Source organism: Eulemur rufifrons, chromosome 16, assembly GCF_041146395.1.
Source record: "Eulemur rufifrons isolate Redbay chromosome 16, OSU_ERuf_1, whole genome shotgun sequence".
Lineage (NCBI taxonomy): Eukaryota > Metazoa > Chordata > Mammalia > Primates > Lemuridae > Eulemur > Eulemur rufifrons.
Window position 1 is genome coordinate 49,804,800 of NC_090998.1, and position 14,652 is coordinate 49,819,451.

The 14,652-nt window shown below is 41.2% G+C and overlaps 1 protein-coding gene across 1 annotated transcript in view; it reads right to left on the bottom strand.

Annotated features, from left to right (window-relative positions):
* Positions 1 to 11,820, bottom strand: part of C16H12orf56 (chromosome 16 C12orf56 homolog) — a 96,720-nt gene extending 84,900 nt beyond the window's left edge. Inside the window, exon 1 of the mRNA XM_069491246.1 lies at positions 11,569 to 11,820. Coding sequence (XP_069347347.1) covers positions 11,569 to 11,820 — 252 coding nt within the window. The remainder of the gene's footprint in view (positions 1 to 11,568) is intronic.
* Positions 11,821 to 14,652: the final 2,832 nt, after the last annotated feature.

Genomic DNA, 14,652 nt, shown 5'->3' on the forward strand with positions numbered 1-14,652 from the left:
TACAAAAACATTTAATTCAACTTGGACTTGAATTAAAAGCACGAACTGTTAAAGAGAGGAAGGTGGTATCTTCCTCTTTCTCTTTTTTATTTGCTTTGATAAAGATCAGGACATACTAGCCCAAAATATGGCACCTTGCCATACTGAATATTTTAAGCTGAAGGAATTTGAGGAATGACATGTACAGGAAGGACTTTTTGACCTTCCCCTGAAGCAGGTCGTAAAATCCAGGAAGGATTTTCTGACCCTCCTTTGAAGCAGGTTGTAAGATCTTCATTTGAAGTTGCCCTCTCTCTAACCAGAGGAAAGGAATGGGAATCTAAGCAGCCTTGCTAAGTTTCCCCAGTTCAGTACACTGAGCTCATACTGTTTCTTTGTCCTGTCATATTTTTCCATGACTTTCCACTCTTCATCAAGCTTCGAATAAAAATATCCAGGTTTAACCGCTTCTTAGGGTCTTCATTTCCTTACGAAGATGACTGTGTTACATACGACTTATATTAAATACATTTATATGCTTTTATCTTATTAATCTGTCTTTTGTTACAGGGGCCCCAGCCAATGAACCTCAGATGAGTAGAAGGAAAATATCTTTTCCTTTATAAAAATTTTTTTATAAAGATCACAGCATATTTGTGAAATATAAGAGGACCTCCCAGAAGCTAAGCAAGCCTAATTTACACATCTGTAGGGGGTAGAGTTTTCTGAAAGCTTCTCCACTGTGAGCCCTGAACAGGGCAAGAAAGCTTAGACCAAAGAACATGCTTCATTTTAGACATAGTATTATTCAAAAAAATTTTTTGAATTCACATCACAGACATCTTTAGAAAATTCGGGCCGGGCGCAGTAGCTCACGCCTGTAATCCTAGCACTCTGGGAGGCCGAGGTGGGCGGATCGTTTGAGCTCAGGAGTTCGAGAACATCCTGAGCAGGAGGGAGACCCCATCTCTACTAAAAATAGAAAGAAATTATATAGACAGCTAAAAATATATATAGAAAAAATTAGCCGGGCATGGTGGCACATGCCTGTAGTCCCAGCTACTCGGGAGGCTGAGACAGGAGGATCCTTTGAGCTCAGGAGTTTGAGGTTGCTGTGAACTAGGCTGACGCCACGGCACTCACTCTAGCCTGGGCAACAGAGTGAGACTCTGTCTCAAAAAAAAAAAAAAAGAAAAGAAAATTCGAAAGCCAAAATTTCCATTTTACCTGGAAGCATGAAAAGATAGATGATAAATAGATAGATAGATAGATGGATAGATAGGAAGGATATTTTAATGGCCCTATAGAACCATTTTGTTTAAAATTTTCTAACTTTATGTCTTAAAATAAACTCAAAATATTATGAGTAAAATTCTATCTTGTAAATGAATATTTTGCTTATTTAGGTTGGGAATAAGATTTTTCATTATTTCATATAGCATTGAATTTATGTTTATATATGTGTGTGTATATATATATATATATATATATATTTTTTTTTTTTGAGACAGAGTCTTGCTCTGTTGCCTGGGCTAGAGTGCCTTGGCGTCAGCCTAGCTCACAGCATCCTCAAACCCCTGGGCTCAAGCAATCCTTCTGCCTCAGCCTCCCATGTAGCTGGGACTACAGGCATGCACCACCATGCCCGGCTAAATTTTTCTATATATTTTTAGTTGTCCAGATAATTTCTTTCTATTTTTAGTAGAGATGGGGTCTCATTCTTGCTCAGGCTCGTCTTGAACTCCTGAGCTTAAACGATCCTCCCACCTCTGCCTTCCAGAGTGCTAGGATTACAGGCGTGAGCCACCGCGCCTGGCCTGAATTCATATTTTTAGGACTGTTTATCAAAGCTGAAAGAGCTGCTTTTATCCAGACACTATTTAGCACAGGTAATAATATCTGAGTAATATCTGCATGAAAATAATTTATAAGTCCAAATCAGGACACTAACATTTTTTTTCTAAGATTTGCTGACAAAAACTTTTAACATAATAATTAAATCACACTATTTATATATATTTGATGAATCACCTCTTTCAGATATAATTGCATAAGATTATTATTGAGCCAGTGCTATACTTTTATGCCCCACTCACATAAATAATAACTTTAGCTGTCTTTTCTCATTAGAAACTGAGGCTGGGAAAGTTGGAGTTATTTGCAAACAACCTCCTAAATTCTCACTCCCAGTCAATATTTAAAAAATTCTCTCAAACAATGCTTAACTTATAGCACTTTCTAACATTTGGCCTGACGTTCTTTGCCTCTAAAGAAGGTGCTATGTAGCCCCTATCACTGGTGCTTTGGAGCCAAGCGGTGCACCAACTGTTATTCTCCCAGTATAATCTGGGCCTTGGAAAAAATCTAAAACAATTATGTTACCTTTTGTTACCTGGAAAATAAAGGAAACCATGCTGGCTCACTAGCCGGGTGCACCTTCTCTCAATCTGTGAGGTTAAAGGATAGGTAAATATGAAGGAAAGGGTTAACTCAGGAGGCCTGGGTTGCTCAAACCCTGCACTTCTAAAGAAAGGCCTGTCTTCAGGACTGGCCCTTGACCCACTCTGGGGAGATAATCTCTGAGCCTTGGAATATTTTGCCCCATAAGACTGTTTTTGTATGTCTAGGAATTTGGGCTAAGCTGTACCAGTTTGACCAGATAAGTCTATCCTGGCAATATGATTTATGGCAAACTCCTGTTTTTGCTCAAAAATGGGGGACAGTGAAGAGGGGAGGGGGCTAGAGTCTGAGTAGCTGAAGTCAGTAAGTCAGCCCCGCAGGTGCTGCATGCCTGCGTGACTAACCGCCAATAAAAACTCTGAACCCAAGGCTTGGGGGAGCTTCCTTGGTTGGCAGTACTTTGTACATGTTGTCACATGTTGGTGGGAGAATTAAACACGTCCATGCTACTCCACTGGGAGAGGACACCTGGAAGCCTGTACCTAGTTTCTCCTGGATTTTATCTCATGCATCTTTCTTTTGCTTACTCTAATCTGTATCCTTTCTCTGTAATAAATGCAACTGTGAGTGTAACGGCTTTTCTGAATTCTGTGAGTACTTCTAGTGAATCAGCAAGCAGGACAGTGGGTTTGGGGGCCCCCTACACCGTAGGACAACCACACCCAGGCAGAAAGCCATTGGCTGTCTAGACCACTTGCTCTGCCTCCTTTGGGCACTACGTGGCCTTATCCTATCCCAGGCTTTAAGTCAGAGAGGGGCCAGTCCACCTTCCTCTTCCAAGGACTCATAAAGATTCTGATTTTTGTGGCCAGATTCTCCCAAGCATGAAGATGAGGAAAAGAAGAAAATTCAATGTTCCAACAATGTCACATAGAATATAAGAACTTGCATTTATTGAGCACTCATTTCATGCTTTTTAAAGTGCCTTATAGGTATTATCTCACTGAATCCTCATAAATCTCATGTGTTGTTAAAACCATTCCCATTTTACAAGAGAATACAAGGAACCTCAGGCTCAGGGAGTTAATTTACTTGCTCAAGTTTTCACTGCTAGTAAGTGGCAGAACAGAGATTCAAAATGAAGCTTGTCCTCCTAACTTGTACACAATGACACACAAAATATAAAACATACAGATATCAAGAAACTAAAATACTATGGGTCTAAAAATAAAATTGCTTTCATTTGGAGATTGGACAATGTTACAATAAAGTGGATTTTTCTATTCTCACTATGAGACAATGTTTAAGGAGAGTTACTCTACTACACAAATATGATTACTATGATAACAAATGTCACACAACCCTCAAAAATTCCAACTTTCCTAATTACTGAATTGACCCATTATGCTCCAGTGACTCTTATTTCTTACGCATTCTCATGAATTGTCCACCTACGGAGTTCCTATCAAAGAGGAAACAGGAAGGAGAACCTCAGCCTACCAAAGCCTAAAAAATGAACTTAACACAAAATAATGTACGCAGGTCAGGATTAAAATTGCTTAGAAATCAGATTCCTGAGGGGACAGTATTAAAGTGTCCTAAAGGAAAGCCATCAGGCAAACAGCAATCTAATTAACTAATATAAATTATTCTAATTAAATTCATATGGACCAATTCATTGTTTTGTGCTCTAATTATTAAGTACATTATCACCAAACTAGGTAATCACAGTCGACATCTTGATGGAAATTTGGAAGGATGGGGAAACTCTATGAACCAGCAGACCGGAAATCTGGTTTTTGTTGTGGCCTCCGCTACCCACTAGCAGGGTGACTTTGGTCCAGTTACTTAATCTGTTTTGGCTTTGATTTCCTCATGTATAAAACGAGAAAATGAAGAATAGGTTTAAGCTCTTTTATAGCTTGAACAAAGTTTTTTTAAATATAAAACTATATTATAACTTTACAAGATTAAAACTTAATTGCGCTAATGATTATATTCAGGGAATGTATTTACATGATCAGAAAGAACCAGATGGGCTTCTTTGCAAAGATGCAAAGAGCATCTGCAGAGCCCTATTTTGGAGGATGAGGGTTTATCTACATAGATACGTAATTACCTGTGCATTTCATTAAGAACATTCCTTATGAAGAAATCCCAAAGAATCTATACTTTGTGAAAGCTTGCTGACCCCAGGAATAAAGGGCATTTTCAGAAGAGAAAATAATAGAAGTTGCTAAAGTAAATATAAGAATATGAAGAAAAAACTATGTCCAGCTTCAGGGAAGGGAAAGTCCTGGATGAAATACAGTCACACAGACAAGTGCTCAATACGTGAAATCTAACTTGAGGCTTCAAACTGGAAGATTGGGAGAAAAGAATGTAATATCAAAGAAGAACGGAAACCACCTCCCTTGTAGAAGAGGCAATAATGGACATTTTAATAATGGGTACTTTCAACTTCACCACTCTGTCCTTCCGTCATATGCTAAGTGCCACCTATGTGTCTGGTGATGTGTTACACAGTAAGCACACACCACTGGAGACGGCTAGAACACTCCACATGGACTCTTGCATTCCAGGAGCACCACAATATATTAAGTCCTATAATAGAAGCATGAACAAGCTTCTGCTCAAGCACAAAAGAAATAGTTTTTGAGTTAAGATCAAAAGAGTTAACATATGTAACGTGCTTAGAACAGTGTCTGGCACATAGGAGCCATTCAATAATTGTTAGTTATAATTATCTAGCTTGCTTAATGAAGAAGTAAGCTGCCCATGAACATGTGTTAATAGGATGGACCATTTCTTTCATTCATTGTACACTTTTTTAAGTGCCTGCTATGTGCTGGGCCCTGTGCTACATGCTAGAGAAACAGTCCAAATCCTCAAGCCAACACATTCACAGAAGAGAGAGTAAGTGTGAGAAATGTATGAGGGTTGCATGCACACGATGCCTTGGAAGAAAGGAGATGGGAATCTGGCCTGGTTTGGGGAGTGGGTGTGGCTGGGAGGGCCAGTGTGATTAAATAACAGGAGGTAGGAGGGAGAGGGGGAGGTCATGGCAGAGAGAACAGCTTCTGCAAAGGCCCAGAGGAAGGCACAGCCAGGGAACTGAGTGTTCTTTCTGTGGCTGAAATGCTGAGGGGAACTGGATGAAGAGCAGGGCTGCAATTTGAGCAGGGATTGGAAAATGAAGAACCCTGTCCACCAGTTAAGATGTTTGGATTTTTACACTGAGGGCAAGGAGGACCCACTGAAGGGTTAAGTACATCATATGATCCAATTCAAGCACTGCAAGAAAAAATCCATTTTCTCAGCAACTGTACCCTGGTTCCATTATTTAGCTGTAAATGCCATATTCAGCTCTAAGGACTGTTTATTCACTTGAGCATTTACTTGGCATTCTCCTTGCCCTTTCTTTCCTTCTAGCCTCCCCTCTCATTTGGCCACTCCTTTGCTTATTAGCATCCTAAATGCTTGATTAGAAGATTTTAGGGAGAATGAAGAAATGAACCTAACTCAATCCATTGTAACTAAACCCTGGCAGAGATAATTAACGAAAGGCGGAGTTTTGGGGCTTTTTTTTTTTTTTTTTTTTTTAAATTCCATCCTCTATGGATTTTGGTTTCATTCACTCTCATCTCCATTATCACGCATAATTGAGACTTGGTGACTGGTAATTCCTAGATCTTATTTTTAAGTATTTGAGTCATCGAATATGAATTTCAAATGGAACTTTCTCAAGGGCAAACAGAGAATATTGCTTTTTAAAATTTTGAAATATGAAAAATAGTACAGAGTGTAATGAACACCCCTGCACCTCCAGCCAGGAAATACTTTGCCATATGTGCTTCAGATTTTTAAAAAGTAAGTCCCTTATGCTCTCTTGCCTGAACTCACCATCACTCCCCAGAGGGAACACTCACTTTAATGTTAATCATTAATGTTTTCAGACTGTTGCTAAATACATATGTATCCTTAAGCCATGGAGTATTTTGGTCTATTTTTATATTAATGGCACCACATTGTATATAGCTTTCTGCAACATTTTTTCCACTTAGCATTATGTTATTGAGATGTATCTGTTTTGGTACAAGAGGATCTAATTCATTCCTTTAATTATTGTAGAGTATTTGTTTACTCATTTTACTATTGATAGATATTTAATTTTTTTTCTATTACAAACAATGTTATAAATATTTTTGAACATAATATTTCAAGATTATACAAATTTGGGGCATACACTAAGAGTGGACATGCTAAATTGTAGGAGGTACACAACTTTATTGGATATTGCCAAATAGCTCTCCAAAATAGTTGTACCAATCTATGCTCCATCGACAACGTAAAGGACTTCCTAATTCTCTACATCTTAGCAAACACAGGATAAGGTCTTACTTTTTAATGTTGCCAATCCGATGGCTATGAGAGAGTATCTCTTTTGTTGTTTTAACTTCATTTTCCTGATTATAAGAGAAAGGACCAAACATTTATTTTTCATGTCATGGACACTTCCCCCTCTTCCCTTCATAATATAGGTAAATAGGATGATAACGTGAGAAAAATAACTTGATTTTTTAAAAAAAGGCTACAACTGTAAATCAACCAATATGAGCTTTGTCATTCATTATACATTTACCCATTCAACTAATACATATTGAACTCCTCATATTTGCCAGGCCCGGGTTACAAAAATGATAAAGATATTGTGTGGAGACAGAAATGAGCCCAGCTGATTATTAGGCAGTGAGTTAAATGCTCGAAGAGACATAGGTTCACAATGTATGCCTGGAAAAATAGCTTTCGTCCTTCGAGAGTCCTTCTTACTTCTGCAAAGTAGTAACAACTTGCATTGATTACTTGTTCTGACCTATTCACTGTGCTAAATGCATCACATGAGATCTCATTTGGTCTTCACAATAGCTTCAAGAGGTAGCTACTGTTATTTTCTCCATTTCATAGACGAAGGAACTGAGACAAAGAGAGGTTAAGTAGTTTTCTCAAGGTTGTGGCAGGCCTGGAATTTGAAGTCAGGCAGTCTGACTTTTGAGTTTGTGCTGTTAGGCACCTTCCACTATTCTGCTTCCTTAGTCTATTCTCCCCTTGACTCTCCTCCCTCCTCCCCAAGCAAAGTCAGAACACACTTTGAGGTCTCAGAGCATCCTAGGAATACCTCTATTAGAGATGCTACTGTTTTGATTTATTTTATTATGTTCAAGTGACTGTCTCCTCCTTTGGAGAAGGATCATATTATTCTTTTCAGATTGCATAGCACAAATTAGGTGTTCAGTCATATGTCTGAGTGAATAACTGAATGCTATGGGCTTACCAAGGATGAAACAACTTATTATAAACGTGACCATCTCAACCACCTTGAAGGTGGACGAAATGTACAATCAGGCAAACAGGCCAGGCTGTAAAAAGTATATTCGTCACCAGTTTTGGAGGCATCTTGGAGCCTGGGATGGTTACAGAGTGGATATTTACTGGGAGAGTGGTGAAAGCTCAAGGAGAAAGAGAGGCAAGGGATGCTAGAGTTGATAGATTTTTTTTTCCTGGGATTGATAGTATGGCTCTGAAGAAGAATGAATCTATAGGAAATTCATAGACTGTTCTGGGTATTTGTTTGCACACTTAAAAATTGTGTCTAACCTTAGAGGGCTTAAATAGTATTTTTGGTTTTAATTTTGAGACAAGGTCTTGCTCTGTTGCCCGGGCTAGAATGCAGTAACATCATCATAGCTCACTGTAGCAACCTCAGACGCTTTCGCTCAAATTGTCCTCCTGCTTCAGCCTCCCAAGTAGCTGGGATTACAAGTGTAAGCCACCATGCCTGGCTAAGCTTTGTATTATTTTTTTGTAGAGACGGGTCTCACTATGTTGCCAAGGCTGTTCTCGAACTCCTGGGCTCAAGCGATCCTCCTATATCTGCCTCTGAAAGTGCTGGGACTCTAGGCATGAGCTACCACACCTGGCCCTTAAATAGTATTTTGATGCACACAGCTGGAGCAGAACTTTAGAGAACTCTTCCAAAAGTAACTTTTATAGAAAATGTCAGCCTTTTATAAAATGTCTGCCCAAACAACCTTGGAAACTCCTTCTTTGAGAACCTTATCAAACACCTACTGAGATCTTCGAGTGCACTTTAAGATCATTTTTTCTGGAAGGGAAATCTTGTACCCTTCTCCAAAACATGTGCCGACTCTGGACTAAGTTTTTGTTGTTTTTACATATATATATATACACACACACACACACACACACACACACATATATATATATATATTTCCCACACACACACACACTTAGGGGAGAGAAAAAAATTTTATCTGTATACTTGTTTTTTGTGTGTGTTTGTTTGTTTTTTTTTTTCTCTTGAAGTGTAACTTCAACATATGACAGCAACTAGGAATGAGGAGGGCTGAGGCCCAGAGGCATAAAGGACTAGTTTGCTAAGGGACTTTATTGAAAGTCAGCAACCATGTGACAGTCAGAACAAAGGCAGAAAGGGAACCTGAGCCAACTGAAAGTTAAATAACAAGACAAACTTGTAGAGTAAAATGAGAAAACCGTTGAGGATGGAAAAGGATGTTTAAAAAATTGGCCTTAGAAAGAGGTCAGTATCCTAACAGCAAAGAAGATTAAATAGTTTATCTTTCAAGGAAGAAGGGACTGGTTCTAAAAACAAAGTTGCCTGGCACCAATGTGATATAACTGAAGTGACTGAGTCTGCATGGATAGGAGGATGACTACATGTGACATAACACAAGTCAGGATAATTCTGCACATTGTGGTACTGAGTAAGGACCTAGTAAGGATGACTAGCCAACTACATCTGTGGTTTATTCACTGATACCAGGTAAAGCAATTCTGTGACACCCATTTTTCATGCACCCTATGGAGCTTAGTACAGTCACTGAACTATTATATAACAACCCTAGGACTCTTTTATAAAAGTTCAGAAAAAGTGATTGTTAAGGCATTTGTGTTTGGCATAGTTATATTTATTTCTCACTGAAACAATTAATTTTTTAAAAGATTACCCATTTTAAAACACCATAATTGGAAATACTTCTGTATTTGTCTCCTATGGCTGTTGTAACACCACAAACTTGGTGGCAGTAAACAACACAAATTTATCCTCTTATAGTTCTGGAGGTCAGAAGTCCAAAATGGGTTTCTATAACACATTGTGTCAGCAGGACCTTCTGGAGGCTCTAGGGGAAAGCTTGTTTCTTTGCTTTTCCTGGCTTCTAGAGGCTGCCCACATTCCTTGGCCCCCTTCTCCCTTCAAAACTTGGAAAGGCTGGTCAAGTCTTTTCATACTGCATGCATCACTCTGCCCCTGACTCTTCCTCTGCCTCCTTCTTTCACTTTTAAAGATGGGATTACATTGGACCCACCCAGATAATCCAAGTTAATTTCCCTATTTTAAGGTCAACTGATTAACAACTTGAATTCCATCTGCAACCTGAATTCCACTTTGCCATGTAACATAACATGTTCACAGGTCCTGGGGACTTAGGATGTGGTTATCTTTTGGGAGTAATTATTCTGCCTACCACAACTTCCAAAGTTAAACTATATTGTGCAAGATGGACATTCAGTCTACAAACAACGTTGAAAGCTTAGATTGGTTCAGCACATTTATAGACATTACACATTCTTCTTTATGCCTGAAAGGTAAACCTCATATATAGAAAAGCATGACCAAATTAATTGGTATGCCTTTTTGCAGGATTCTTGACTTGGAGGGACCTAAAGAGTCTTAGCACACTTTTCAGATTTTGAAAGCTTAAAAAGAAAGATATATTAACGTAACAGCTACTGAAATATATACACAGTCTCTTTGGGGGGGAGAGTAACAATATCCTAAAATCATTCATTCTTTGTCAAAACAATAAATGTACAATGGAGACACTAGAAAAAGCTGAACATTTAAAGTTTTAAAAAAGATTTGGTAAAGGAAACTTTAAAATTTTTAAATTTTAGTTCAAGAGAATGGAAACAGTGGTTGTACGGAAATAAGCAAGATTTTACTTCCAACTTTTACTCAAAAAGAAGCATATAAATTTGCACAGTGACATTAACCCAGAGAGGTATTTTAAGTAGGAAAAAAATGTCTTCTTTCTTTTTTTCGTTTAATTTTATTCTTTTCTTACAGATGTTTATTTATACAAAACAAGCCATGATTCTCTCAGCAAAACAGCTCCATCAAGAGTCTCACCAGCCTTTCCCTTGGGGAACAGAGAGACTCAGGCAAGAGAAAGAAAAAAAAAGAAAAAGAAACGAGGCTAGACACCTGTCCCCAGTGGAAAAAGGTGGAGAGCAGCTCAAACAAAGGGAGCCAAGTCTGGGGATGCAGGGTGGGGGTGGGGGTGTGGTAATTGGAGAGGAGACTGTGCTTCCAATCTGGTGCTGGTTTATAAGGTACATCTATTCCCCGAGGAAAGGGATACCGTAGCACCATACTAAAACTGGGATACAGCTATGCCAGATTGTATCTCCTTCGAGGCTCAACTCTGGTGACACTCCTTCCAGGAAGTTTTCCTAGCATGCCCTGAGCCCAGTTTGGATCAAGTGAATTGCCTGAGATTGCCAAGCATCCTGTGCACATCTCATTGACACATTCATTCACTCATTCATTCATTTATTCTTAAAGAGCACCTAACATGCTCTGAGCACTGGGGACAAAAAAGTGAACAAAGCATAACAGCACTTAACACATGGCATTTATTTGCATTGGTGTTGGCTTCTGGTTTCTCCTACAGCCGCTTCCAGAAAGCGGCCCTATTTCGTTTTTGCATCCTCTGGGTCTCGCACAGCGCCTGGCACATACTGGGTGCTTAAGAAACGAAGGAATGCCTTTAAGGTGTATTTTTGATGGGGAGCTATAATCTCAAACCTGTAGTCCTGTAGGGGGTGGAGTGGAGAAGTGGGAGATGGGTGGATGAGTAGACACAAGAAATGGGAAAGGCGCCTTTATTCGGGGAGCATACGGCAATCCACAACTTTCCTGTGTGGCTGCTCGTTCTGAAGTAAGTTAAGGAGTGTGCATGAGTCCGGGGCGGGATGGGGAAGGTCTTCCTCCTCCTCCTTCGCGTGTGCATGAGGGCTGGGATTGGGGGCCCAAGAAGGGGGTTCTCGCCGCGCTCCCGAGCCCGCTTGCCCGCCCGCGCTGCTCACCAGGTCAATGGCCACGACGTCCCGCAGCGCCACGACCCGCTGGATGGACTTGGGCGGGTTCTCGGTCAGGTAGATAAGCCGGTCGCTGAGCACCACGTACTTGAAGGTGTGGTTCTCCGAGTCAGACACCACGATGCATGGCTCGTAGGCGCGGATGGCATCGTAGACCTCGGGCGGCAGGTGCCGCCGCAGGAACGCGTCCAGGCGGCTGTTAGCGCGCGCAGGGAAGCCGGACCGCGCGGGGCTGGCCATGCCCCGCGCCCGCCGCCGGCCGAGTGTCTGGGCAGCCGGCGCCTGCGCCCGGCCCCGCCTCCCGCCACCAGCGGTGGAACCCGCGCGCGCCACAAAGCCGCCGCCCCGCCGCCGCCACTTCCCGCGGGCGCAGGGAGCCCGGCCGGCACCTTCAGGAGCCGCCGCGCGGGTCTGGCTACCTGGAGCCCCCTCCCCGCCCTGTCCCGCTCCCCAGTATTTGCCCTAACTTCAGCCAGCGATGGGCGCGGCAAGACGCTGGTCCCGCAGACCCGGGCTGACCGGCACTTGGGGTTGATCTCGGTGAAGTGCCCTGTGGCCCGGCGGAGCGGCGAGGGGACGGGAGTGCCCGCCTCTCTAGCCAGCCCCCACCCCTTCCTGCCCCAGCTGTTGCAGACCACACCATCCCGTACAAACTTTATTGATAGTGGAAGCCGTTTTAATCTGGTTTCCAGTTGGAGAGAAACTTGAAAGAGCTGGAATTGACCGATATATTTTTAATACCCGAGGAGAATCCATTAAAACCAATCACGTAGATTTAGCATTTGACTGATTATAACATTGTCTGGCACAGCGCTCTGATTTTTTTCATGAGTGTAAACGTAGGTCTTCTTTCTCCAACCAGTTGAAAGCTCTCTGGAAGGATTCTTAACATAAATTGATTTGGGCACATTCAAGCCTACCTAAAGGATATGCTTGTGTTCCCAATGCCCAGGACAATCTATGTAGGTGGAATGAGTAAGTGAGGCTGGCATCTTGAAAAGTTGGAAGCGGACAGGTTGAAGAATGCTGATTACATAGCCCTGAGGCTACACAGTAGTAAAAGTACTGCTTAGTCTTTACATGCCAGGAATAACTTATAAGTTAGGGTAGAGAGATGACAAGGGCACAACAGAAACACCCTAGGTGAGAAATTCCATTTTTATTTCAAATCCTGGAAAGATCATTCCCTCTTCCTCCCCATTCACACAAAGATCTGATAATGAAAACCATATCATTCATTGCTCCAGCTACCAGCAACTCTGAATCAAATTTGATACTCTATCATTTACATTCTCCTTTTCTTCATATTTTACTATTGTATACTGTATATTGTAAGCAATTCCAATTCTTTGCCGAAAGAGGGTATAAATATATTAAAACCTATAAACAATATCGTAGACTACACTGCCACAAAAGGGAAAGAGAAATATCTGGGTCTGGCTAAACTTAAGTCTAAGATCACTCTGAGGAACTCAGTACAGCAAATAAATAGGAACAGTATTTCCTGGAGAGACTGTATTTGGTGAGTAAGGAGAAAAGTGCCACCTGCTGGCAAAATGTTAAATGACCATTTAAAGTTTTCTTAGGATCTGATCATACTTCTGACCCTTCATAACTTCATACCTGGGTGAAAAGTGAACGGACCATACCATCCCTTACAAACTATATTGATAAAGGATGCTGCATGGCTATTTTCTCTAAAATAAACACTATCCTTATCTAAACCACTCCAAATAGAGCATGTTGTTGCAAACCAACAGAAAGGCGAAGGCCCTTCTTCACCTTTGCTGAATAGCCACATCTCACAAGAGCATCTGAGGGGCAAATGATAACATCAAAGGTGGAAAGTGAGGCCCGAGGAGGGGGAAAGTCCTCACTCCAGGCTGCTATTTTGTGTCTCTGAGGCTTCCTGCTTCATACCCACGTCCCAGGACTAAGGGAAACAGAATGACTAGACCAAGATCAGAAAAGACAGCATACCTGATCTATCTGCCAAGCAGCCCATCATGAACAAGCTTTTGGTGACAAGGACAGGAAAGTTAACAAATATTAAGATGAAGCATATAAAGAAGGGAATTTGACACAAAGATTGGTGGTTAAGGTGACCTCAGTTGAACGTTTATTATAACTTTGTGGCACACCAAGAAGGCAATACCATGGTTTCCAGGAACTCAGTGTTCTACTCTGTTGCCAAGGTAACAGCAAAGTTTAGATTGCAGGAAAGGGGTTAAATATAGAGAAAAGATCACTGGATGTGGAGTCAGCAGAACTGGATTAGAGCACTAACCCTGCTGCTCACTCTCTGTGAGACTTTTAGAAAGTCACTTAACCTTTCTGAGTCTCTCTTGCCCTGCCTCCCTCAAGGAGTTGGTGTGAGGATCAAATGCGATGAAATGTGAACTCTATGAGCACTGTAGACACATGAAGTATTCGTATTCACTTATCTTTCGGTAAGCTTTACATGGATAGTTAACCCAAATGCACCCGAGATAGGCACCTGCTCCTCCTCTTCTAAGTCCATCCAAACTCAAAAGGCATTTGGTACAGGTCCTGTGCAATCAAGCACTTAATAGATGTTTCTTGATAAAACTATCTAAATGAATGGAACGTTACTTACCTGGAACTAATCCCCAAAAGCACTCTCCTTGACTTTCATCAGAGCAGAGTGGTCTCAGGTCCAAAGATGGTCAATTCAATTCATTTGAAAAGACAGTAGTTATTATGAGCACAGAACTGTAGAGCCAGATGACCTGGGCTCAAATTCCAGCTGTCCCACTCAGTGGTTGAATGACCTTGAGCAAGTTACTCTGTGTCTCAGTTTCCCCATTTTGAAATGGGGATAATAGTATTAACCCCGAACGGTTTTTTTTTTTTTTTTTTTTTTTTTTGAGACAGAGTGTCGCTTTGTTGCCCAGGCTAGAGTGAGTGCCATGGCGTCAGCCTAGCTCACAGCAACCTCAAACGCCTGGGCTTAAGCAATCCTACTGCCTCAGCCTCCCGAGTAGCTGGGACTACAGGCATGCGCCACCATGCCCGGCTAATTTTTTTTTCTATATATATTTTAGTTGGCCA